General features: G+C 32.8%; 3 protein-coding genes across 5 annotated transcripts in view; 1 reads left to right on the top strand and 2 right to left on the bottom strand.

Annotated features, from left to right (window-relative positions):
• The first annotated feature begins 1682 nt into the window (after positions 1-1682).
• LOC129806774 (uncharacterized) lies at positions 1683-3030 on the top strand. Its single transcript, XM_055855545.1, has 2 exons — positions 1683-1924; positions 1984-3030. Exons 1-2 carry the CDS (start codon positions 1683-1685, stop codon positions 2861-2863), a joined length of 1122 nt encoding a protein of 373 aa, XP_055711520.1. The 3' UTR covers positions 2864-3030.
• A 4281-nt stretch (positions 3031-7311) lies between these two features.
• Positions 7312-12861, bottom strand: LOC129805914 (thioredoxin-2-like). The gene is made up of 2 exons (XM_055854163.1): positions 12682-12861; positions 7312-8167 (listed from the first exon to the last, which is right to left on the bottom strand). Exons 1-2 carry the CDS (start codon positions 12703-12705, stop codon positions 7868-7870), a joined length of 324 nt encoding a protein of 107 aa, XP_055710138.1. The 5' UTR covers positions 12706-12861; the 3' UTR covers positions 7312-7867.
• Positions 12862-14504: 1643 nt separating this feature from the next.
• Positions 14505-26627, bottom strand: part of LOC129805913 (dual oxidase maturation factor 1) — a 38713-nt gene continuing 26590 nt past the window's right edge. For all 3 annotated transcript variants that reach the window (XM_055854161.1, XM_055854159.1, XM_055854160.1), the window contains exons 2-6: positions 20477-20719; positions 20189-20323; positions 15228-15659; positions 14722-15151; positions 14505-14654 (exon numbers count right to left, since the gene is read on the bottom strand). In XM_055854161.1, coding sequence (XP_055710136.1) covers positions 14612-14654; positions 14722-15151; positions 15228-15659; positions 20189-20323; positions 20477-20699 — 1263 coding nt within the window. In that variant the 5' untranslated portion in view covers positions 20700-20719 and the 3' untranslated portion in view covers positions 14505-14611. The remainder of the gene's footprint in view (positions 14655-14721; positions 15152-15227; positions 15660-20188; positions 20324-20476; positions 20720-26627) is intronic.

The raw sequence follows: 26627 nt of genomic DNA, 5'->3' as shown, positions 1-26627 counted from the left end.
GTCATTTTAGGAAGGTCATCAAAGATCGTAAGTCGTTATTTCTTATGGTTTGACGGTTTCACGGTTATCTCTTATCGGGCTCACAATTACAATACATTTAAAAAAAATAAGCCAAAAGACAATGGGCAGAAATGTATGAGAACTAATACAACCCTTCGTCAGAATTGAGCGAGATGAGACTAGGTGCATTTTGTAGATATTAGTGTCTGACCGAAAACATTTCCAAAACCAAAAGCAAAAATTTATAACTTTCACATTTTATTTATCGAAAATTGCTAATCCGATCCTAATGAAATTCGGCTCAAAGTCGATGTATGACTAAAGCTTTAAAAACAAATAAAATAAAAATCTATATTTTTTTATTTGCAAAAATGATTTTCACCATTTAAATGTTGCAAAACATATTCTGTTGATCAAACCGCAAGAAACTTCTCTTTTATGATTTTTTGTAACAGTATTTTGAAGATCACCTTAGCCACGTAGAATTCTGATTTTCTGACAAAACCAACAGAACATTAATAGGACATGATTTAAGGAAAGCAAGCATTGAAGGGAAAATTAAATACAGTGGACTCTCTCTCAATTGGGCAAAATGGTGCAAAAAGTTATACGTAATACGAATTATCAAAAGATTCAGGCGTCAAAGTTATTGTAAATTTCACAAAAAGCGCTCAATTACAAAATACAGAGTATAGGTTTTTTGAGATTTAAAATCTCTATGACTTAAAAAATAATTATCTTTCAAGTATTGTAGAGAAGGTAGGGGTTATAAAGAAGTATCCAAAAAGCGTATAAAACGAATCCGGGAGTTCTTCCGGCGTTGATGCGTTCTCGATGAAACTTCAAAGTCCACTTCATCCACGTCTTGTTCCAAGTATATTTTGTCGCTTTTGTTCAGGACAAAATTGTCGTTTAGGCATTATGTGGATGATTTCGTGGTCATTGATCTTGAAATTTTTTTTTCCATTTTTGAAGTCATCTTCAAGAGTAAAAAGTTATGAATTTACAACATTTACGTAGAAGTATTTTATAAATTATGAAAATATTACCGTCTTCAGTCAGTATTTCACTGGAAAATCTCAACTAAATGATATTATCACACAATATTTCACGAATAAGTAACTATTTTGCGCACACATAAACAAAAGCATGAAACATTCTGACCTCAAAACTTGGAAAATTCATTTGGTATTTTTTTTTAACCTTTATGGACGATTGGGTCATATATGACCCATGAAAATTATAAAGCTTTCCTGAAAATACCAATAAACTATAATTTTTACTTTGATGAGAAATATTATGTATAGTTATTATAGTTTCTAGTCCCAAGAGTTTTTTGCTTAAAAAAATTAGAAATATTAAAAATATTAAAATTCAAGCACCAATGTGAAAATTTGAAAATTCGTAATTTTTGAGCTTAAATATTTTTTATATAGCAAGTAGCTGGAGATTTGCAAAAAAATATCCTAGATTCCTAAATCTTTTTACTTTGTGATTAGGTACAAACATTAGAAAGAAATAACTTCAGGTAGTCAGGAAAAATTATTTTCTCTGTGGGTCACGGGTGATCAAGAAATCAGAGTGAATCAAATAAATTCAATTACTTACAATATTGCTCTTCTTGATAAACGCCCAAGCGAGTTCCAATTCGAAAATAAACCCAACCAAACTTTCTTGCGGCAATGGAGGAGCAGAAAAAGCGGTCGTTTCCTCTGAAAGTGATTTTGCGGGATTTCTTTAGTGATCACAGGCAAAAAGCTTACATATGCGTCAAGGAGCAATGGACGACCATCCTGGATCTCCAGAATCACATTATAAATCTCTTCAATCTCTCTCACGAAGTCTTCATCACAGATGCTGATGGATACTTGTTTCCTGCCCAGGAATCCATCGATATCGTCCAGCAAGGAGGAACTCCTCTTACGTGAGTTTTCAAAACTGGGCAACTAGATAGATCTTTTAATAATATTCCTGGATTTGTAGGGTTAATAGGAAGATTGAGCCGTGCAAAACCTCTCTTCTCGCCAATAATGGGAAGACTTTCAAATCCACAAGAAATTCAACTCCTTTCGCCAATGGAGGAGCACCGGAGATTGCCCTGGAAATTACAGAGACTCCAATTGCCGGGATTCCACCACCTAAAGAGAATGGTGCAGTCTTGCCGGAAGTGAGAGAGCAACAGAAGCGGAGAAAGAGAGTGAGGAAGCGCAAGAAGAATAATCAGGAAGTTCAGGAAGATTCTTCATCCGTTCTGGATGACAGTGAGACACGGAAGCGCTTGAAGGGCAGTAAGACAGCGTCGCATATAAGATTTGCCGGCAGTGAAGATGGGGATGAAGAAAATGAGAGTGTTCTGGACAATATGCAAATCACAGATACGCCTCTCGGGCAGTCTGATGTTATAGTATCTCGGACTCTACACAAGACCACGGAGAAATCAAAGGCTAAAGAAACTAATGGGAACTGCTCAAAATCCTTCAATAGGTCAAGTGCAACAAATAGTTTTGCCCTGGAGGAGCTTCGGGAGCGTCTTCCGGATCTCGATATGCCCACTCTGAAGAAATTGCCCAAGAAGGATGATGTGATAGCTTTTAAATTGCTGAAGATAGGAGAGACTTACGAGCCAATCCTCTCAAATTTCATCATAGGGATTGTGGAATCAGTCAGCAAGGAGAAGAATGAAGTATCCCTCCTGATCTTGTCAGGAGAGGAAGAACTCAAGGAACCTCAGGGGAAATTTTCTCTTCCAGAAACGCCATCAGACCATTGCGATGAACTAGATGATGATCTGCTCACAGTCAATTTCTCAAACCTTCAGGAAGTTCGTCGTCTGGATCTGACCAAACTGGGAGCAACTTTCTAGAGATCAATTCAACATGAGATACCATTTATTGTAACTAATGTTCGTACATTTGTCCAATTCTTTGCAAGATCCATTCTTTTTTTTTGTGAGTCGAAAAAAAAAACAAGGCATTGTTCATTAATTTTTTTTTTTAATAAATCACATCTTCAGCTAAAAAGTGAAAGGCATTCCAGGCTAATGCACTCAACATCTCACGGAATCTTCTACTCCGCTTCAATCCCATTTAATAAATCTCTCGAGAACAAACATTTCTAAAATGAGCTTTAGGATTCAAGATTTTTTGCATTAAAAATTTTTAAAATGTTCTAAAATTTAATTTTTGTAAAATATTTTGTAAATTTACTTCAAAATTTTTGATTTTTTTCTGGTCAAACTTATGTAATACTATTAAAAAACTAACGTCTGTGAAAAAATGTAAAAATAAATATTAACTCGATTAACTTCTACGCTGAGAAGAAAGGTTTGTATCTATGCTTGGGGGCAATTTAGTGTCTTGGCTAAAATATCAGGGTTATTTTTTCTTTTTTCAAAGTTTCATTGTTTCTCCTGATTAGTATTTGTCTATTTTTCATATTAATCAAGATAAAGAAAATTCCTAAATAAATAACTTTAATTTTGGAATAATTTTTTGAGGTTAGAAACTTTTTAAGTCATCTTTTAACTCTTTAACTGTGTTATCACACTTGCACATTAAAATTTTAATATGATTCACATTAATTGTCGCTGGTGAGAGTCCAAATGTGTAATTTGTGTGTTTGAATCATTTTATATTCAAAATTTGATCTATTTGTTGATAAAAAGGTAGACTTGGCCCGCAAAACTTGATATAAATTGATTTATAGCATTATAATGCGAAAAATTAATACGATTTTCTCTTTAATTTTTTAATGTGAAAAACATTTATGCTTTAGGAAAATTTAAACTTATATTTGCAGGCCAAGTCCACTTCTTTATCAATAAATAGAAAAACCCCAAATATTAAGTGACTCAAAGACACAAATAACATATTTGGACGCTCACATGCGACAATTAATGTGAATCACATTAAAATTTTAATGTGCAAATGTGATAACGCCGCAAGGACGATTGGATCACCCGTGACCCAAAAACAAAATTTGCTCTACGATCTTCTAAAGTTATCTTTAGCTCCAAAAACTAAAAAACATGATTTTTTCTGTCCGCCAATTTTTGACCTTCTCGTCCTTAACCCTTTAACGACGAGACCCCTTTTACGGATTGAAAATCAACAATAAAAATTAAACTGAGAGAAACATAATCAATGATAAGTCTTACATCTAACCTTGGAAAGTCCAACAGAGTCTGATTCGGCGAATTTTGTGCTTCAATGAACGATAGGGACAAAAATAGCCCAAAAATTTAGGTAATTTTTCTGACAATACCAATGAATAATATTTTTTGCTTTAATGAAAAATATTACATATGAGTTATTGTAATTTTTATTGCCAAAAGGGTTTTGCTTGAAAAAAAAATTGGAAGTATAAAAAAAAATAAAATCAATTATGAAGTTGAGAATTTAAAAAATCGCCATTTTTGAGCTTAAATATTTACTATATAGCAAATGGCTAGGGACTTGCAAAAAATATTCTAGATTCCTTCAACCTTCTACTTTACAATTATGTACAGACATAAGAAAAAAATAACTTTAGGTAGTCAGGAAAAAATATTTTCTTTATGGGACACCGGTGTTCCAATTGTCCTTAAAGGGTTAAAGCCTGATTCGTATTCTACAATATATCTTCAAATTAGTGTCAATTTCTTTAAGGCTGCTCTAAATTAAACTTAAATCTAACAATTTCGAATATAGAAATGTCCTAAAACAAAATCGGATCACATACCATTGACCCCTTTCGGTTGTAAAATTTTATAATCTGTGATATTGTAATATTCTATTCAGATTTTATAATTTTTACTCTTGGCAATAAATAACGCAGAAAATCTTTAAACTTTACCCCAAAAGGAGCAATTTTTATTCTGCAATAAAGATCTTTTATTTCGATGTGTCAAAATTTCTTAAGCTCTTTTTTAAATCAAATGTCTCTGTGACACTTAGCTTTTAAATATAGCGCAGAATATTTAACATTTCAGTATAGTGAAAAATTTTAAGGACTAAAAATAAAATAGAAAATTTCATACTTAGAAATTATCGAAATTATCTAATTTTGACACTAAATCAGAGAATTATATTTTTCTTTAGTTTAGAATTTGAAGGCCTGTTATTAGACTTTCTTCTCACCGTAGAGATCTTAATTGATAATAGAATATTTCTGATGTTTTTCCATATATTTCCATGAAAAAATTTTTCTTTAATCATTAAGACGGAGAAGGCCATGTAATGATCTAAATTTCGTCAAGTTTTGAAATCTTACCATCAAAATTTTAAGTTTTATTGTTTTCCCTATCGTGAACATCTCCCCTTTACAAATTATTTCTCAGCTTTTATTTTAGTAATCCAAGGTAAAATTTTTAAGGATTCATATATAAGTATATCAGGCGAGAAATTAACTAACCGAGACACTCACCATTAAAGCTATTCATTTGTTCTACACTCCAATCCATTAGTTTTCTTTCTAAATATACTACATGGTACATCATGAAAGGAAACTTTAATTTGAACGAAATTGTAAGGAAAATTATATCACTTGCATTCGATCATGTTCTGAAAGGACAAGTTTGTTATTACGTGTACTACTATACTCAGTCCCGGCATTAAGTCCTTCGGGATTATGCACCTGACGGAATTATGCACATACAATTATGCAAGTTTGCCTACCATTGGGAGTCAATTTATGAAATCATTTTTTAAATACGCCTGAATGTATACTATTTTGCGATGCGGGATTGAAAACATTTTGCTACTTTTTCAGAATACACTCAGTCCCGGCATTAAGTCGTTCGGGATTATGCACCTGACGGAATTATGCACATACAATTATGCAAGTTTGCCTACCATTGGGAGTCAATTTATGAAATCATTTTTTAAATACGCCTGAATGTATACTATTTTGCGATGCGGGATTGAAAACATTTTGCTACTTTTTCAGAATACACTCAGTCCCGGCATTAAGTCGTTCGGGATTATGCACCTGACGGAATTATGCACATACAATTATGCAAGTTTGCCTACCCTTGGGAGTCAATTTATGAACTCATTTTTTAAATACGCCTGAATGTATACTATTTTGCGACGCGGGACATTTGAAAACATTTTGCTACTTTTTCAGAATAAAACTTTAATTTCTTTTATTAAGGTAAATTTTTTAAATATTCTAACCATTTATTGAAGAACTCTGGCCAAAGAGTACTATTTGTTAATGCATTTCTATTAAAAAATTGAATCTTTTTGTTTGAACTACTTTTACTCAGCACGAAATTCGTTCTACGGCCGATTTATTCAAAAGAAAGCCCCTGCCGTTATGCAAATTTTCTCGATGCATAATGCCATTTCGCGCGTTTTTTTTGGTCCCGAAAATGTGCATAATCCCGGGACTGAGTGTAAAACTTTAATATCTTTTATTAAGGTAATTTTTTTTTAAAATATTCTAACCACTATTTAAAGAACTCTGGCCGAACAGGACTGTTTGTTAATGTATTTCTAATAAGCAGTTGAATCTTTTTGTTTGAACTACTTTTACTCCGCACGAAAATCGTTCTATGGCCGATTTATTCAAAATAAATCCCCTGCGATCATGCAAATTTTCTCGATGTGTAATACCATTTCGCGCGTTTTTTTTTCGGTCCCAAAAATGTGCTTAACTCTTTCGTCTCTTTTGGGACTCTGAGTACCCAAAGCAGCATATGAATGTTCTGTGAAAAACAATGTTTTTTACTTATTCAGAATTGATAAAAATCCGATTCTTGTGGATGATTAGAAACTATAAGAATGTCCAAATATAAGATATTTTTTGTAGGACCTCAATTAATTTCTGAGCTTAGATATTTTTGATTAAAAAGTGGCGAATTTGTCTTGCAGCATATGCTGCGGTCCGGAAAGAGTTAATCCCGGGATTGAGTGTATGGGCCAACTGGGTCTGGCGGGAAAATTTAGTGTTGCCAGAGTGTACTCAAATTTATATTAACTTTCAAAAGTTTTAACGTATTCATCTCTGAAGTAACCGTTCTAACTCTAACCCTTTTGCAGAATAATTAAATTATCAGGCCTCTACTAAGGTATTGAATTTTATTGAACAGCAACTTACTGAGGAATTCTCCAGAATTTAAGTGGCATGATAACTTTTATAACATTTCATGATTTAATTACGACGATCGATCTACATACATCCATTCTGGATCTGTTTCACATCCCACGTAACAATTTTTTGTCGTCCCTTATTTTTCTGTCTCGTCAGTCGTCCTTAAATTGTCTTCTAATGGATCACATTCATAGAGAAAAATCGTCTTTAACCATAAAACAAAATCAAACCTCAAAATAAAATAAAAAATAAATTTATTTATTACACTTTATTGGGATTCAAAAAAAAGCCTTTTCAAATTTACCAAACTGCCAACTCAGACGGATTATTTATCTCAGTGTACTTTGTGTTTTTCACCCGTTATCAAGAAACCCAATAAAACACTTGGAAATGCTACAATTTTTTTTTGCATTCTAATCAATGTTACGGAACATTTAAACAACAGCTTTTAGCACTACTTACAAACAACCAGCCCTTTGATGCTTAAATTCGTTAACTACCTTCATTTGCAGGACAATTCCGCTGAGATTGCGTTAATAATGTTGTAGAAAAGATAACTTTGTAAAAATATTGAAGAAAAAAATGCCTTTCATATGAAAAATTGTTTTTTTTTTAGCACAAAGTGAAGCTTATTATTTTCTATATTTGTAATCTATTAAAGATTTTTTTCTGTTGTCCCCTGCTTTTTTTCTCGAGGGCTTTCACGTGAAAACTGTACACTTATAGTGAAGGGTAAAATTTATGGTTTCTGTTTTTTTTTTTTTTTTGGGAGAAGGTGCTTGTGCAAATGATTCTAGGCAGTATATTTGACAAAGAAATTAGCCAGTTTGTCATTGTTGGCTCCTGAGAAAGTCTCCACCACTTGCTTGTTCTTGATGAACACAAATGTGGGCATGCTGGAGATGTTGTAGCGCATGGCCAATTCTTCGCATTCGTCTACGTCCACTTTGAGAACTACAGCCTTATCCGTGTACTGCGTGGCTAACTCCTCCAGTTTTGGGGCGATCATCTTGCATGGACCGCACCACTGGGCAAAAAAGTCCACCACCACCAACAAGTCTCCAGCGGACTCCAGCTTGCCATCGAAGTCAGCCTGTCCAGAAAAGTTCCATGAGAACCTGACTGCAGTGACCTTGACTACATTAAACGTGCTAATCATTTTCCCAACATACGACCTCGGCCGGATTCTCAGTAAAAAAGAAAAAAAAAAATTCCGCGAGATTGGTTTTTTTGCCTCCCAATAAACTCTATGACATCATGTTGAAAGAAAAGATTGAATTGTGAGGTAAAGTTTGGGAATTTACATTAAGTGTGATTCATACAGTGACCTTAAGGGGAATTTGATTCATCTTATTTTACAAAAAAAAAAAGATAATGAACTCGGAATTATTCTAATGACGATAGTTTGATGAACCGCATTCTATAAATAAATCATGGATAATTTATATTTAGTCATAAAAAAAGTTCCCGTTATGATCGTTCGTAATGTGATTAACCCATCTCTAAAGATTATTGAGTTGTTAAGAAGTCCAATACCGCTCCCATGATGCCATATTTATAAATATCTCGTGATAATACTGGTACGAAACTTTAATAAATCAAAAAATTACGCTCTGTCCGCCATGTTGCTTTCGACCGATCTATAAATTCCACAGAAATTTCATTAGAAATTTCATGTAAAATTACGCTATTTCGCTGAATTTGTTGTTAAACTTCCAGAAATGATATCATGAAATTTCGACAGGGATATTCCATTCAAGTTTTTGCTTTCATGTTAATTCATTATCGCTGGAAAGTTATGCTGGAAAATTTTACGGAATTTTCCGAGTGTGATTTCTACACTCAGTCCCGGCATTAAGTTTTTCGGGATTATGCCCTGACGGAATTATACACCTAATTATGCAAGTTTGCCTACCATTGGGAGTCAATTTATGAAATCATTTTTTAAATACGCCTGAATGTATACTATTTTGCGATGCGGGATTGAAAACATTTTGCTACTTTTTCAGAATAAAACTTTAATATCTTTTATTAAGGTAATTTTTTTTTTAAATATTCTAACCACTATTTAAAGAACTCTGGCCGAACATGACTGTTTGTTAATGTATTTCTAATAAGCAGTTGAATCTTTTTGTTTGAACTACTTTTACTCCGCACGAAAATCGTTCTATGGCCGATTTATTCAAAATAAATCCCATGCGATCATGCAAATTTTCTCGATGTGTAATACCATTTCGCGCGTTTTTTGTGGGTCCCGAAAATATGCTGAATTCCGGGACTGAGTGTATTCAGTTTTTTTTTTTTAGTATGGAGTAATTACTATCGGATGTTATAAAGGCTTAAGGAGTTAAATCCAGGAAAACGCCTAAAATTTGCGGTTGTTTTTTGTGAATTTTTTGACTTTGGTAATTAATCAATCAATATGAAATTTTCAGGGCTTATTACATATGTCTTGTTCATATTATTTTTTTATATATAATATAAAAAAAAATTTTATTTCAATTTTGAACATAAAATAGTGGCACAGAAGTCAGCAGACTGAGAATCAATTCTTTTGTGAGGCACTCCGCGGTGAGCAGTAGAACTGAAGCAATTTTCATGAGAATGATTTGAAATTTTCAGGGCAGATCCTTAGATAGATTCTCTAGAGAAGTACATAGGATAATTGCGAAATATTGATTTTTGCAATTTTGATAGCAACTCGAAAAAATCATGGTCTTCTGTTTAAAAAATCGACTTTAATGACTTATAATAAATGTAATTGTCAATAAACCTTAAAAATCGTATGTATTTCTCTAGAGAATCTATTTCGGCAACTAACCTGAAAATTTCAAGTCAATTGGATAAAAATTACTCCAGTTCTACTGCTAGCTGCGGAGCATCTCAGAAAACATCGACCCTCATTCCGCGCACTTGAAATAAAAAAATATCTTGGGATTCCTCAAGATAACCCTTAAAAATTTCATATTGACATTGACGCCAGTTACACCGCAGCTTTGGATTAAAATTGAAATGCCCCTAAATCGGATTTTGAGAAAATTCAGTCTCAATCTAAGCCAGTAAACTAAACGATTTCATTGATGCCATTTACACTGCCTCATTAGATTGAGACTGAATTCTCCCAAAATCCGATTTTAGGACAGTTAAATCTTAATCTAATGCGACGGTGTAAATAGCCTAATTATCTTTGGATTTAATATATTGATCAATTTATTAGCAAGGTCACAAAAAATAATTGCTAACTTTAGACGTTCTCCTGGATAAAACCCCTTAATGACCTGAATAACTTTTAAAATTGTTTATAACTTAAAAAAAAATTAGATCTCGTCACGAAACTTCTATGTACCCAGCAAAAAGAGACCTCGAACTAATCGCATTTTGGGATATTTGTGGATTAAAAGTAAATAGTATTGTAAATGAGGCATTCAATGGGTCTAGTAATAGGCACGCAATGGGTAAAGTGATAGACCACTCGCTCTATGATGCAAGTGTCCCGGGTTTGAATCCCCTTTAGGTCATCAGGAATTTTTCTGTCGTTAAAGGTGTTCGGTTTGCATCCAGTGAGCTTTACTGCACTTGATATCACGGGTCGTGGTACTGACAATTTCATCTCGTATAGGAAAAAAAATAATAATGAATGTCCCGAACCCTGGCGGGAAGGCCTACGTTCCCCTATGGAACTTAGAATTAGCGTGCGTTATATGTTATTGTGTGTTATCCTAAAAGATGCTACATTTTGTAATTAAATGGTAGATGTGTTGAAAAATATCTCCGAATATGTGTTATGGAATATTGGTATTCCCTATCATAAACGTAATACAGTAGACTCTCACTCAATCGGCTCATTTTCAATCGGGCGTCAAATTTTGTTGAAAATTTTCACGCTTAATTATGAAGCTAATTCGCTCAAATTCGCTGTAGTTCTTCCTATTTTATCGTGATTCTTTATAATTGAGCGCTTTTTATGGAATTTACAAAGGCTTTGACGCCCAAATCTATCGATAAACCGGATGACATTTCGCCCCATATTCCCGATTCAGAGAGAGTCTACTGTAAATCAATTTGTTCTACGGCATGTGTTATGCTTAAAACAATCTCCAGAGGAGAATTTATAATATGTTAAGACGTGGTTCAAGGAGAAAATTGTTGAAATAATGCAAATAAAGACTCACGATTCTCGATCAGTATGATTTTTTCTAATAATAATGAAAGTCACGTTTTTTACCGGAAAGGAAACTCAGCTTAGACGTAACGAAAAACTCAATTTCTTTATGACTTTAGTTCAGAGATGAGCAAAAACCGTTGAAAACCAAACAAACGTCAAATGAAAATTGTACGTTAATACTCAAAACGCTGCTTGGACAAACTTATTTTGACGTTTATTCACTTTCAAACGGTTTTTGCTCTCCCTTGCTTTAGTTTTCTACTGGAATAAAAATGTATAAATTTAGGCCCATGATTATGTAAATTTGTCAATTTTGTTGCAAAACAGGAAAAGTGCCAAAATGCTTAACATTTAGAATGCACTTTTCCTGCTTTGACACCTTTACTCTTCCTGTTCCAATTATTTATATTTAATTTATTGTTATTTTTATACAAGAAACGTCGCGACATTATAAAATGTTCGCGACCCATTGTAATTTGGTTCAGTTCTACTCAATAAACCGCGAAAACTTCACCGAAGACTTTTCATTTCGCTTCAATTTCACAGTAATAGTGTCATATCATTTTTAGTTTTTTAAATAACAATATGTTTTGAAAATAAATGTTAAATATTCTAACTCTCTTAATTACGTTAAGTGTAGTAGTATCAAAAAATAACAAGAAATGTAATAAAATTAAATTTTTGAAGGTGAAGTCTCCTGAAAACTTATTAAAATCTACATACGTTATAATATTCAAGGTACGATATATTTTTAATTTTCGGATTGGAAGCTAATTGGAACAATTCATCTCCATTACAATATGAAGCATCTTGAGGCAAATGATAGGAAAATTTACTAAAATATAATTACAAATTACAATACTTGCTGATATAGACAACTAAATTATTTTCCACAGTATGGCGATATCAGTCTAGTTTCTAGTTTTTTTCATTGACTAATAAGGGGAAGTTAGGTAACTTCCCCTTAATTGTAAAGCTTAGTTTGAATATTATGATAAGGTTCAGTTCCATTTAAAAATAGGAAAAAGGCCCATTTCAAAGATGCCCCAATTCAAAGGTACCCCACTTCCCCCTACATTAAAAAGTGTATCACTATTTTAATACGTAAATGCTTTTAAAAATGATCTTGAAATCTCTTTTCTTCAGAAGAATTTTCAAATAAGTCTAGATAGATTATTTGACCACTTGCAATAGCTGTGATTTTCTTACAAGAGAATCCCCGCTGAAAAGTCGTCCCGCATAACCGTGGTCAAAACTCTCCAATCATCATTGGAAGCGGTAATCTAATCGCATAAAGGAGTCGCGAGTGGCGACAGAAGGTCATTCCACATTACATACAATTAAATAATCAATAATTATGCGGTTTTTTTGCCCTATTTTCTCAACCATATTGGGTTTCCGCCCAACACGGAATCCCTCACATCCGGCTACAGAATACTTACGGTATCAACGACGACATGCACCATGGTTGCAGTTAGATGGTAACGAGGGGGATTTGGAGGGCACGAAATAATTCAGGAGATTAGACAAAATAGCGACTTTTTAGTCAAATGGAATGAAAACGCACTGACGCGATTTTAGGCGACTACGTTGAATTCGCTATTCAAGGTGACAGCCTTACAATATCTTAAAATGACCGTTAATACAAGATTATTTACTAGAGGTGATGAAAAACATCTAAAATTTATTTTTGGCGATAGTAATATAAAATAGTATAAAAGTTTAAGTTTTTTTTTTAATAAAAATACAGAGTTTTGTAGTCCATAATAACAACACAAGATAAATAAATGTGATTAGAATTTATATGTTTTAAAAAGATTTTTCTTAGTGTATATGGTAAGATTTGTCAAAACTTCGAAGCTGCAGCACAGAGGTTGCAGCGCCTCTTCTGTTGAGCATAATAAACAATTTCGAATTTACTAAAAACCCAGTTGTCAATGGAGTAGGAGAAATGGGAGTAATGTAAAATGTAACCCATGTGTAATGCATGTAATAGAACAAATGTGCCAAATTCCGGCCAGCTTGCAATTTCGGCCACCTTTTTTGTTCCTCGAATTTCCATGTGCTTTTAGATTTTACGTACTCTAGAGATGATACAATGCAAAAGAATAACAAAAAAATGTAGCTTCGACAAACGAGATGACGTGAAAAAGATATTGGAAGAATTCCTGAAGGGCAAGGAACTATGAAAATGAAGGTGGCTGAAATAGGGCACCAAAGCTATGTCTACATTTTTATTCATTTTAAAATGTATTAAAAATGATTCTAAAGTAAATAAAGACGATAAACTGTCTACAAGGTTCTAAGCAACACTCCTTAAAAATAAGTTAAAAAAAAATCAATTTCTATTAAAGATATTACATTTCAAACTTGAGACTTTGGCTCTTGCATGCAACTATGCCGAAATTTGGCATACTTACCCTCAATACAGTGCAATACTGGATTTATTTTCATTTGCTTTTTCCCAAAGACACACTTACGACTTAAGCCAAGACACGACTTAGTGGAAAATGATGGAAAAGTAGTTTATCCATTATTTCGAAAATAATTACGCTAAGCCATCTCTCGGCTAATCCTCAGGTCTCTCAAGGCCCTAATACAAGTTTCATACCCTTTTTGCTTAAGGCCGCCTCAGGAATGTTCTTTTCTACATCTTGTCCTAAAAACAAAAACATTTTTTTGACTAAAGAAAGTTATTTTGTCCTCTTAATAGTCTGAAAAATTAGTTTTTATTTTTGGGACACCGATTTCCCATTCGTCCTTAAAGGGTTAGTCAAAATATGAATCAAAATTTTGACTCAAAAATTCGGTAGTCAAATCCTCGGTAATCAAAATTTTGTTTCTTTTCGAAAACAACCTAATCTTTTCGTGCAAAATGTTGGCAAAAGGATGGGAATTCCTTGGAGTTTGGTTCAGAAAATCAAGAAGAGGAAAAATTTAATAACCTATAATTCCCAGATCAGACTATTCCCCATTGGTGCGACAAACAGCGTTAAAATGCTAAAACAAGGTCACAAAAACTCAAAGAGAATTTTTAAAAATTTTGGACGCTTACGAAAGTTAGAAAAATTTAAAGATTAATGCTCTTTTATTTTTCTAAAATAGAATCTATCTTTGATTGCTTTTTCAGTTTCAGCATCCTGGGCAAAAAGATTAAATGATAATATGCAAACTTTATTTAGTTGAAGAGAGAATTTAAAAGAGTTGTTCATACGACTAATGCATAAAAACCATAAAACGATAAATACTAATAAAAGAAATTATGTAATTTTTAAAATTTTTATTGCCTAATTTGTAGAATTTCTAAAACATAAATTAACAGATCGTTTGAGAGTCAATGAAATATCACAAAGTCTTCAATCTTGTTCAAATTCACCAGTTTGACAATTCCCTGGTTCGTTCCAAAGGCGGTTTCCTGCAAGAAAAAGCAACCAAAACCATAAGCGTTTCAGCTTCCTTTGTTTAAGACATTTAAATCTTACGGCAGGACTCTGGAGAGTGCCACTTTATGCATATTTGGTGGATTTCCAGCGGCTGACGCGATGCTCGACATGGAGTCCTGCGACAGAGTCCGCTGCACAGCCGAGCGTCCGTTTGCCTGTTGTAGCTGGGTACGGCGGAAGGGATAGCGCCATGGTGACTTGGGCGCCTCGCTCTGGAAGCCTTTGTTCTCCACGCCAGCCAATTGGCTTGTCTTGGAGGACAGGCGTCGCAAGATGCGAGAACCCAGTCCTGGTGGCTCTTCGAGGCCTTTGCTGTTCCTCTTGCGGTAGCGCACATCGTGCGATTCCTCGAGGATCACGTGACGGTCGTAGGGTGTGTCGTAGTACACCTCCAGGATTGTTGAAAAAGTGTGTGGCCACACGAGGTCTATGGCAGAAATTACTAATCCTATGGATAGGCACAGGGTTCCTGGGAATAAAGACAAAGATAATTTAGTTTAATAATAACCCGAAAGTTATGGTTTCAGTTTGAAGTTTGAATTTACCTGCGACTAGAACTAGCCAGTAGCACCATCCTAAGTGGAACTGCAACTGGCCACCCTCGACGATTATCGTGAGAGGCCTCTTGGGTAGCAGCAGGTAGTAGCCGATGTCCGTGGCGAGAAGTAATGCTCCCGTAAGGGACATCATGTATGCACCATAGCGCGGCACAGCAATTAGAAGGAGATTCATAAGTAACCACGATGCTAAGGACGCCCATAGAAGTATGCTAGCATAGTATCCGGCCGCTCGATATCGACCACCCCATGCAAAGCCCTCTTGGCCCAGACTGAAATATTCGGCCACGGTGAGGATAGGGTAAGGCAATCCGCGGCGCAGGGAATTCTTGTAGGAGTGACCCATGTCGTCAGCCGCACTCCAGCTAAATTGTTCGTTGAAATCAATGTCCGGTGGGGTCCAATTCCCAATGGGAAGTGCTACAAGTCAGTACAAAATATTAGAAAAGTCTGCTAAGCTCATTAGACCTTATCGAAAACGGAAGTAGTCCGTTTTACACAATCGGAACATTTAGTAGACATCTTGGAAACAAATTTTGATTTTAAGTGCTTGTAAGTCTCTGAGTAAGTGTCTTATCAGTCTTGTCAGTATGTAAGTTTCCTTATAAGGGCTATTCTGACTCAGAGTACTATGGGTGGTCTTCAATAAAATTGTCACTGCATAGTTTTATAAAAGTGTTTAGAACAATATGGAGAGAAAATGTGTTTTGAAAACGTTTTTCTTATAATAAAGAAATTACTTTAAAATGCTACTCTGGTTTTGATAAGCGGAGCAATGGATTTTGTTACAGAGATGTTGTTTAACAATTTGCAAAACTTTTTCTCATATTTTATATAGAAAAAACAGACTTTAGACAAAATTTTAACAAGATAGAATTGGCCGCATATTTAATATTTTTTTTTCGTATTTTGTATGAAAGATTATACATTTGAAAAACTTTTTTCTGTTAATTCTACAAAACTTTATTTTTCAGCGTAGGTTACGTAAAAAGATAATCTCAAAGAAATCAAGTTTATTTTATAATAAACTTTGATAATAAATTTTAATATAAATTTGGCTTAAACAAATCTATTGTGATTTAGAGTTTTATTCTTTCCAAACTAAATTCTGAACCTCATTAGAAAACAAGATAAAAAAGTTTTAATATTTCAAAATAATCATAGATATAAATTTTAAGGACAGAATCACATTGACAGTAAAATGCTCGCCGTAGCGTGAAAGTAGCTTGAAAATGCGTAAACTAACGAAATATAGTGAGCATTTTACTGTCGTGATTCTACCCTAAATCGACATTTGCCATAAAAGTCCTAAATCTTTCAGTGTAGCGTTTAGTTTTTTTTTTTTTAACTCTTTCATTAAATTTTTCCAATCCTCCGATCTCCGATTTTTGACCCTTCTCAAATTAGTGTCAAAAGTAAAAATTACTAAGACCACAAAGAGTTTTCACAAATTTTTTTTCAGGTACAGTAGACTCTCGCTAATTCGGCTTTTTTAAGATCGGGCTACTTTATAATTCGGACAGCAGTTGAATTTGAAAAAGTTTACATTTTTCAAGTTTCATTATGATTCTCGAATGCAAATATGCTCAAATTTACCATGGTTTCTCTTAGTTCTGATGTGTTTTTGCATTATTAAGGGGTTTTCATGAAATTTACCATAAATAAGTATGTGAACTCAATGTGTGAATAAAAAATCGTTGCATTTCAAACTGTTTGACGCCCGAATTTCTCTCTAATTCGGGTGACATTTTGGCCAGAAATGCCCGAATTTGAGAGAGTCTACTGTAAATGTAGTATGATCCTTTAATGTTTTCAAGCACTTCAAAAAATAGAACAAAATAAAAAATATTGTAATCAGAGAATATATAAATCAGTTTAGACCTATTTAAGGTTCTAAAGATAATATGTTTATTTCGGAATTGAGCAGACTATCTTATTTATTAAAATTATTTGAAGGATTCTTCAGTAGGGGAATGTAGGCAGGCTTCGCACGTGTGAGTATTCAAAAGATGCGAATTTTTTCTTTATTTTCAAAGAGTTGGTTCCGCATTTCTTAGCCATAAGTTAGGTATTAATGAACCTTATCTTCATTGTAAAAATAGGCAGCCAAGCCCTTCTTTCAGGTGCTAGGATCTCAAATAGAAAATTGGCCCAAAATGGGTAATTTTTATGGCGCACATTTCATTTGATTTCTCATAGTTAAATCAATTTCTAAAAAAAAATCACTTACACAGTGGATGAAGGTATACTTGAGATGATATTTACGTAATAATTTTTGCATCGGAGGGAAATTATTTTCACGGTGGTGAAAAATTCGCAAGTACTACACTGTGTGTGGTTTCAAACACTGAATATGTGAGCGTTCGCACATCCATCAGACAACTCCAGCTTGAAAATCATAACCTCATTAAGCCTCATAAGCCACAGTGAGAAAAAATGTGCGAAGGCTGCCTACATTCCCCTATTATTGGCAAAAACCTGACGTTTTTTTAATCGTTAAATTGAATTTGAATTTTTATTTTTTATTCCAATATTTAATTAAATGATAAAGCTTTGAAAGCACGCTTACGTACTAATTTCTCACATTTCTGTTGTTCACAACGTAGCAACTAACATTTCATGCAACTTCGTACACAAATATGCGAAATGTTTTATTAACTAATTACCAGATAAATGTATCAATTTTTCTTCGGTATGCATGAACAGAATATTAAACCTTGAGATTGAATTTATGATAAAACAAAAAAATAGACGAAGTCAAAGTGGGAAATTCGGTCTGATTTTTGTTTCTCAATTTGACTTTATTTTGCCAACTGTTCGATCCTGGATGGGATCTTCTTCATGGCATATTACATATAAATTCAATTTTACTAAAATACTTTTTAAATATTTTTTTTAAAAGAATTTTTGGGGACTTTTACTCACATCAAAGTGCTTGGGAGAACCAATGTTATGCTCTAGACACACTTATGACTTAAGCCGAGAGACGACTTACTGAAAAATGATGGAAATGTAGTTTAACCATTATTTCTAATATATTTAGGCTAAGCCGTCTTTCGGATATTCCTCAGGTCTGTCAAGGCCCTTAGGGAAAGGCACAAAATATATTACTTTTTACTGTCACAGGAAACTTTGACAAGTCACCTCTCATCACCAGATGAAGACGGATTGCCACTGCATTCTGGATCAGCGAATAATCCTCTCATTGGCAAAATAAAGTCAAATTGAAGAACAAAAATTAGACCGAATTTAAACTCTGCCTTCAGCTAATACGGGCTAACATATAGGGTAAAGTGTATAATTTGGAATTAGTGATACAAGTTGGACAATTCGCCGGTACAAGTTGGACATGGCTTTTTTCTTGATAAATACAGTATAAAATTTGTTTCTAAGCACAAGAAACCAAATTATAAAACTAAAGCATTAAAAATATACAAATAAAAATGAAGTAGTAAATTTACCAAGACGAAAAGCCCTGTCCAAATTATACCATTGTCCAACTTGTACCACTGTCCAACTTGTACCACTTTACCCTACGGTTGAAATATAGCACTGGACTTAAAAAAAATAGATTCTTTGCTAAAAGGTTGCATTGATTTTAGGAGTTTAAAATTTTCATAAATGTAAACCTTTTTTAAATTTTTTTTCTCAATAAGTTTTCAAATATTTAGTAACTTCATAAACTTTTGAATCTTTTTAACCCATTCAGTCAATGTACCAGAAATACTTGAGATAGAATGTTCATATATTGGGATTAGTTTCCTAAAGGTTAATAGATGATTTTTTTGTAAAGAAATAATTTTTATCCATTATGGGGGCGCAGGGAGCTGCCCTCAAACACGCGTCTTAACGGTCACTGAATTTATATTCTGCACATTAATTCATTACAAACTCTATTGATTTAGATAGAGTAACTATCCAAGAAAACACATTGGCAACCAGAATTCAAATCAGGAAAGAGGATAAAGGTAAATTTTAACAAATTCGACGGGATGTCGTATTTTCCGTCCGCCATTTTGAGCAAAATTTTTCATGACTTCACGTGAAGCGAAAAAAGAACAATAAAATGTATTCCCGTCTCTGTCGGGCTATTTTTTCCAAGTAATTGAAGGCCCAAAGTAACTAAAAATCCATTCCCGACAGAAATTCGAATATCAATTGCCCTGGAATAAATCATCTAAAATCACTCAATTTACGTATGATGATTACGTAGATTGGATGTCATGGGCCCGCGACCCCAATAGGGATAAGCGGTTGAAAATGAATGAATGAATTACGTATGATGTATAATACCATGGTAAGGAATGGGTTAATTAAAATTCAGCATAATCCTTTTAAGTAAAGTCAGGCCAAATATTTAAAAATGAAAAAAAAAGAATTTCTTTTTTTCTGATTAATTCTTTAAAGTCATCGAAAAATTATCGATAAAGCACATTTTAATATTTTTTATTGCAATGAGTTACAACCTTCATTCCTTCTTTCAGCAAACCTGATTTTGATTTATTTTGGACAAAAAGAAAACCCAAAAAGTAATTTGTAAGCTTTTGCATTTTACTACTGTTTAATTGTGGTTTTCATAATTTTATGGCACAACACGCGCTGTTTTATGTGCCCATATAAATTATGTCCGATCCACCCACAAAAAACCAAACATCCGGTTTTTGTGCGAGGGCACAATGTTTTTGTTTTTGTCATTATAGTCATTAAAGGAAAACAAATTAAAAACAAATAATATCACTGCAAATGTTTTTTTTTAGCTTCTGAATGATGTCATCTTTCCTTTTCTTGTCTGCTGGTTCTACTTTCGGTTTCTGTTTTTTTTTTTTTTTTTGAATTGTCTGGTAAATTTAATTAATGCAAACATGTGTTTTTATCACTGAAAAAATTATGTTCACATTGGTTTCGTGTGCAATTTGGTTGAGTGAATTTGTGGAATTTTGTAATTATACCTGTAAGGGTAATATTCACGTGCATCAGTCCAATATGAGCTCCCATCCGTGCAGGAAGTTTTTCTCGTGAGAAGGCCTTATATGGCGCCAAAATGCTCGAATGAGCCACATGCCATGCTGATCCTAAGCGTGTAACTGCCGGAAAATTTTATAAATTAATTCTTTTGAAAGAATAAACTGAAAGAATTTGTATTTACAAAATGATAGATTGTAGTACTTTTGTTTTCCTTAATTTTCAGGTTATGGGAAAATTTGCAGGTTATTGAGAACTTAACCTCAATTTCTTACCTAATATGACTAGGCCGACGAATAGACTGAGTGTCACGGTCGTAAAGGTGGTGAATCGTTGCTTTCTCACTCCCGGAAAAATTACCAGGAAAGCAATGTAAATGGTTGTAAAGAGAACAGAGACAGCCACAATTGAGACATCTCCAGTTACGGGGGTTCGGTTCGAAAAGGAATACAATGTGGGACCGCCATCGTCTCGGAAGGCGTCAAACCATCCCTTCATTGTGGGGCTGTTGAGCTCCTCTGAAAAAAAAAGTGAACAACAAAAACATAAGTTAATCTTTTTTATTCATACAACAAGACAATCCATATTTAATTTTACGAAGTTGCATAAACCAATCTTTGATTATTTTATTGTGATCTTTTACATTAATTTTGCATTTTATTTGAAAATTTTGCATCATTTGGATGAAAAAGATAGATGTGTTGGGAAAATGTATACACAAAGTCAATAAAATATCAAATTTGACGGAGAACATAAATAATTGCTGAGAATCAGACTGTAGCAGATTACCCTTGTGTAAGTTCAAACTAAATAACTATAGTCAAGAAATTTATTGAAGAAGAAACTGTCTTTTAAGATCTGTTAATAGTAAGCTATTAGTTGTAAGTTTGAAATGAATCTCTTGTCTTCTATTGTGAGACTTATTTTCTTGTTTATTTGCTGTTTTTAGCAAACACAAAATATTTTCCAACAAAACGTGAGACTCATAAAGTATCTGCCTTGTGTTATACTGTGTAAAGGCGGCTGGTAAATCTTTGAGGATTGTAAGAGGCTAACGACTAGCAAAGGTTTTGAAAGGTTTAATGGTTCATTAAAGTTATGAAAACCTATAATAGATGATATCTCTTGAAAGCAAAAATATGTTTTTTTTTATCATTAGATCAATAGCATTTAGCGAATAATTCGACTGCTCAAAATATAAGTCGAACAACTTGATTTTTTACAAAAATCGTTTTATTCGCTTTTTGGATACTTCTTTATACCCTCTACCTTCCCTGTGAATATTATACTTGAAAGATTGATTGTTTTCAAAGTTTTGAGATTTTTAATTTCAAAAATTCTATATCCTGCATATAAAATCTCAGCTTCAAATCGGTCTCCTGTAAAATTTGCCTACTTCGTGTTATTCGTTTTCTTATTCTGAGCGGTCGAATTATTGAAATAAACGGCAGCGTCCGCAGAAAGGCATTTGCAATGTAACGCAATCTGCAAAAGCATTGATGACAATATAATATCTATCTAATCTTATATACATTCTATAGTTTTATTATTATTATTATTTTATTATTTATTGTGCTTACACTCGAGTCCTTTTCAAGTAATTACATATATGCTTTGCGTTTATGCGTTTATACATTCTATATATACATTCTTTTCTTCTTTGATCGAAATTTTCGACAATTTTTATGAAAGTTTGATCCTGTTTAGAAAAAAATATCTTTTTACGGCAGAAAGAAAGTGTTAAATAGTAATACAGAAATCAAGAATCAAGAAAGCAATAATTTTGAAAATTTATTAAAATAAATGTGGTTGCATTGGCAAAATTAAGCTGGGGAAAAATTCATTATGCAAAATTAAACTTGTTAACTTTTTCAATGTTGATTCATCGAATTTCCTAAGGTAATTAAATAGATTTTAATATCTATCATGCAGGATGTTATCTCTAATTGAATTATTCATTGAAAAATTGAATTAAATAGATAGTTTATCGAATAGAGTTCAATAACTAATATTTAAATTAGAATTTTACACCGTATAGAAGTGAGTTTTATAGTTACGTAGAATTACCAGTGACGTAAACGGCTTCTGGAAGAAATATCTTGTATTTTTTTATGGAAAAAATAAACATTGAAATATGAACATGTATAATAACAAGGTAAAAGTAAAAATTCATGCAAATTTCTCTAAAGGCTGTTTTGTAGTCTATGATAAAGAACATTAATTTTAAAGTGTCAAATTTCTTTAAACCCATGCTATAGGGTAAACTTTTATGCTACTGAACATGGGGTAACACAGAACACTGATACTTATTTCATCTAAACTACTTGAACTATGACAGCCATTTCTTCAGTAGTGTTTCTATAGTATCTATGAATTCGTAGGTCTCGTCCTCTGAAGTCTAATATCTAATTAAAAAATCGCAGGGTCCGGTGCTACTCTGTGTTCGGTGGTTCTCCAGTTTCCCCTAATCCTTTATGATCTGCTGTAAAAATCTTTTATGATCTATTTAATTTCAGATTTGCTGAGAAGGACTTTGTAAGATTGCAATGTATGAAGTGTCCTAGAATCGTGAATCTTAAATTTTACCAATTAATATTTAACATCAATCCTTAAACAGTTTTTCACCTCAGAAATGAGGGGTTAAACTGCTAGAATTCGATTCTCATAACTAGGGAAGTACACTGTGGAAGTAAACAAAGCAGAGAATTTGTACATAAAAAGTTTCGAACGAGACCCATTAGAAGCTAAATTTAAAAAATAAATTACTTTGAGAATTTTGCGAATTTTTTATTCAATATCAATAATATTTATGTATACAGAACTGTCAATCAGAGTATAAGTGACACACAAAAATCACCCAATCTTTTCTGGAGTACATTTTGAAAAAATTCATGCTTTTATCCAGGCTTGATCTGAGAAGCTCTCGCATGCTCTACCAACTGAGTTCAAGAGGCCAAAAGCTCTAGTTTAGTATATTATGGTCTAGGATGGTTATGAAAGGTCACCAGATCAAATACTGGATAGAGGCAGAAATTTCTCTTACATTCTAGAAAAGATTGGGTAATATGAGTAACACTTTCTCTGATTAACGATTCTCTATAAACTAAGGTAAAGTGGTACAAGTTGAGCAGAGCCTTTTTCTTGATAAATTTAGTACTTCATTTTTATTTATATATGTTTAATGCTTTAGTTTTATAATTTGGTTCCTTGTGCTTAAAAAAATTTAGTACTGTATTTATCAAGAAAAAATCCCTGTCCAACTTATACCGGCGAATTTTCCAACTTGTAACACTATGTCCAATTTGTATCACCTTACCCTAATTGGGTTATGTTGTACGAGAGGTTTAAACTAAACTTGTAAAATGTCGAATTTGAAAAATTTTAATATTGGATGTCTTAACGATATCATAAAATTTCACAACCTACGAAATGGTAATTGTGACTTTCTACAGATATATACTAATAAAAAAAAATATTTGGCTTTTATATTACTATTTATTCTAATTTTATTTTTTTATTTTTATTTAATTTTGTTTTCTATAAAATCGGATTATCTTAAAGCATGTCAAGTAGCCTTGATATAAGGCCTTTGCCTTTACCTAATAGCAAAATATGAGCTAGGTTTTCTTTGCTAGAATTTAATGAGTTCTTTAGAAAATAAAATCACATTCACATCTGTACTCGAGGCAGATCTTATGTACTGGACACATTTACGACTTAAGCCGCTATACGGCTTATTGTATGTATAATCGAAATAATGATTAGGTCGCATTTCGATCAGTTTCTTACTAAGAAGTACCGTAAATTCGGGTGACTTTGATTTTCATTGGTGATTTTGGCACCCCGCTATTTGTAATGCACTGGACACCTTTACGATTTAAGCCGAGACATAGCTTAACGTAAATAATTATAATCAAAATCATGATTAGATTACGTTTCTATTAGTTTCTGATTAAGCCGTCTCTCGCCTTAAGTCGTAATTGTGTCCAGCACATTAATTTCGAATGTACGTACTATTCAATTCATTATTCGGTGTTTTTATATTTTCTCAGCGAGGAAGTGATAAGTCGGCGACTGTTGCAACTAATCATTATTCGACATAAGGTTCATTGAATTGTGTACAATCTGCACAAATTTTGTGCATTTTTCAGCCCCTTTGAGATTCATCTTTTGGTTTTAGGAGCGCGAATTTGTACCACACGTACGATGATGAAACACAAGGAAATTTTATGACTCCCGCACAAATTTTTCATGCTGTTTTCTCACATCTAACAACATTGGCTTTGAACTGTGACTTGTAGTGTATCTTGTCCAATAAGGAAGTCCAAAAAACCGATGTTTGTCGACGAATTATAAAATTTTATGAAATAAATATTTGCATACACCGAGAAAAATTTTATGGGTAGTATTAATGTTTTTCTGGGTAAAATCAAATGAAATTATGGGTATTTTGGCCCCAATGGTAGAATACATTTGTTTCTAATGTTTTATTTGATTTGAATACAGACGACTTTTACTTCAAATATTTTTACATTTGATCTGAAAGGCAGTAATCATAGCCACAACAAATATATTTGTATTTATTTTGAATGGCACTGTATTTGAAAAGAAAACATGTCTTTTAAATCAAATACATTTGCACTTTATTTCTAAAGTGGATTTTAAACACTTTCATGGGTAGAATCAAAAATTTCTGGGTAACACTACCATAGTTTCAATAGTAGAAATATTTGTTTTAACTACGAGTTACCATTAATTTAAATACACAATGGGTAAAATTAAAAATTTCCTTGGTATATTTAAATGTTCTTTACCATAGATTCAATGGCAAATATGTTTGCTTTGATATTCGTCCACATTAATTCAAATAATATCCTCGGGTAGATATAACAGTACCAGGGTATATTTAAAAAACTCTTGCTATGATTTCAAAAATAAATTTATTTGACATAAATAATGTGTATTCACAATAAAATTGTATTACATTAATTTCTATGGGGTGTTGCACGACTTTCTAGTAGTTTCGTGAAGTCTTCTTCTCAGCTTTTGGATGTATGCTCTTCTGCTTTCTCCCAATAGTGTTTACCAGTTTCAGAAGAAATAAGATACTTCAAAAGACTGATTGTCTTTTGCCCCGTAAAGATAAACGATGACATAATGAAATCTGAAAGACAGAAAATAAAATTAAATGGAATTAAAAATCTGAATCTATATGGTATCTATTGAAATAGCGGAAATAACTATTGAAAATAGAGTGGTGGAAATAATTATTGTCCTATCCCATAATCTTTAAAAGAACCCAACAATAAGTCTCGAAAAAACTTATACGTATAATATGATGTCCTTTTATGTTAATCATAAAAAATTAATTTTGATTATAGAATCTTGTTTTCTCAAAACTTTAGTAGAATTTCGTTTTTTATTCTGGTGATAATTATAATTCCAGGTAATAATTGTAGGGCTACAGTATTTATTTTTCACCAATGGCGGTTAATAATTTTTAATAATTCAATGTAACTTACTTGATCAGTGGTAGTGCTCCTCGTCTACTTTTATTACAGCGCTCACTTTTCTAAGTTGTGTTTTGCAAATTTACGTCCTTTACTGTTTGCTCTGAGTTCTGCTGCTATCTGCAAATCACTTTTCCAATTCCATGGAAAAGACAATGATTGTCCTTTTCCCAGTGAACGGTTCAACGGTTACCACGATTGATAAAAGAAAGAATAAAAATAAAAATGAAATTAAAAACTTTTCCAGTATGATATTTTCCAAAGCGATAATTGAAAATACATATTCAACATAAATAAGTTGATATAATTAACATTTTTATAATAAAAAAATTATGCGAGGTCCAATATTTCTTTGTAAAGATCAATGCTAACTTTCACAAATTATGTAATTCTTATTGCATTACAAAAAAATCAATTTTCTTACCTTGATACTATTTAGGTCTCTCCTAGATGGAATTTTTGAAGAAAAGTAGTTCGATAAAACAGATATGGTGATAATTTTCCAGCTTCTGCTCACGGACGTTTCCAATCAACAATGACTTGCAATCAGGATGATCGATTGAACTTGAACAATATCGAAAATTACAAATCGTTAGTAAAATATTAAATAATAAAAAATTCTTACGACGAATTTTAAATTTAAATAAAATAATAAAAAGTTTGACATTCCATTTTAGCTTAAAAGAAGAAATAAATTTAATTTAATTTACCGAATATGGTTAATACTTTTCTGGCAAACATTTTTTTACTTACCCAATCTAACGATTTCCAACACTTTATCAAATTTCTTTGTCGATCACTTGATGATTTTTGTAACTTTATAAGTTTACTTATCCACTGTAACCATTTTTTAGTTTTTTTTTCATTTTCAAATAGATTGGAAATAATTTGTGTGACAACTTTTCAACTCAGCGGC

The sequence above is a fragment of the Phlebotomus papatasi genome, chromosome 3 (genome assembly GCF_024763615.1).
Source record: "Phlebotomus papatasi isolate M1 chromosome 3, Ppap_2.1, whole genome shotgun sequence".
Classification (NCBI taxonomy): Eukaryota; Metazoa; Arthropoda; class Insecta; order Diptera; family Psychodidae; genus Phlebotomus; species Phlebotomus papatasi.
The sequence above is the reverse complement of the archived record's forward strand: the minus strand, read 5'-3'. Positions and strand labels throughout refer to the sequence as shown.

What these genes read in the sequence shown, in the direction of transcription:
- LOC129806774 (XM_055855545.1), top strand. Translation starts at nt 1,683, where the DNA reads ATGGAGGAGCAGAAAAAGCGGTCGTTTCCTCTGAAAGTGATTTTGCGG. An exon ending in CAAGGAGGAACTCCTCTTAC is followed by an intron (nt 1,925 to 1,983) that starts GTGAGTTTTCAA and finishes CTGGATTTGTAG; the next exon opens with GGTTAATAGGAAGATTGAGC.
- LOC129805914 (XM_055854163.1), bottom strand. Translation starts at nt 12,705, where the DNA reads ATGGTGCATGTCGTCGTTGATACC. An exon ending in TGCATGTCGTCGTTGATACC is followed by an intron (nt 8,168 to 12,681) that starts GTAAGTATTCTG and finishes TTTTCTGGACAG; the next exon opens with GCTGACTTCGATGGCAAGCT.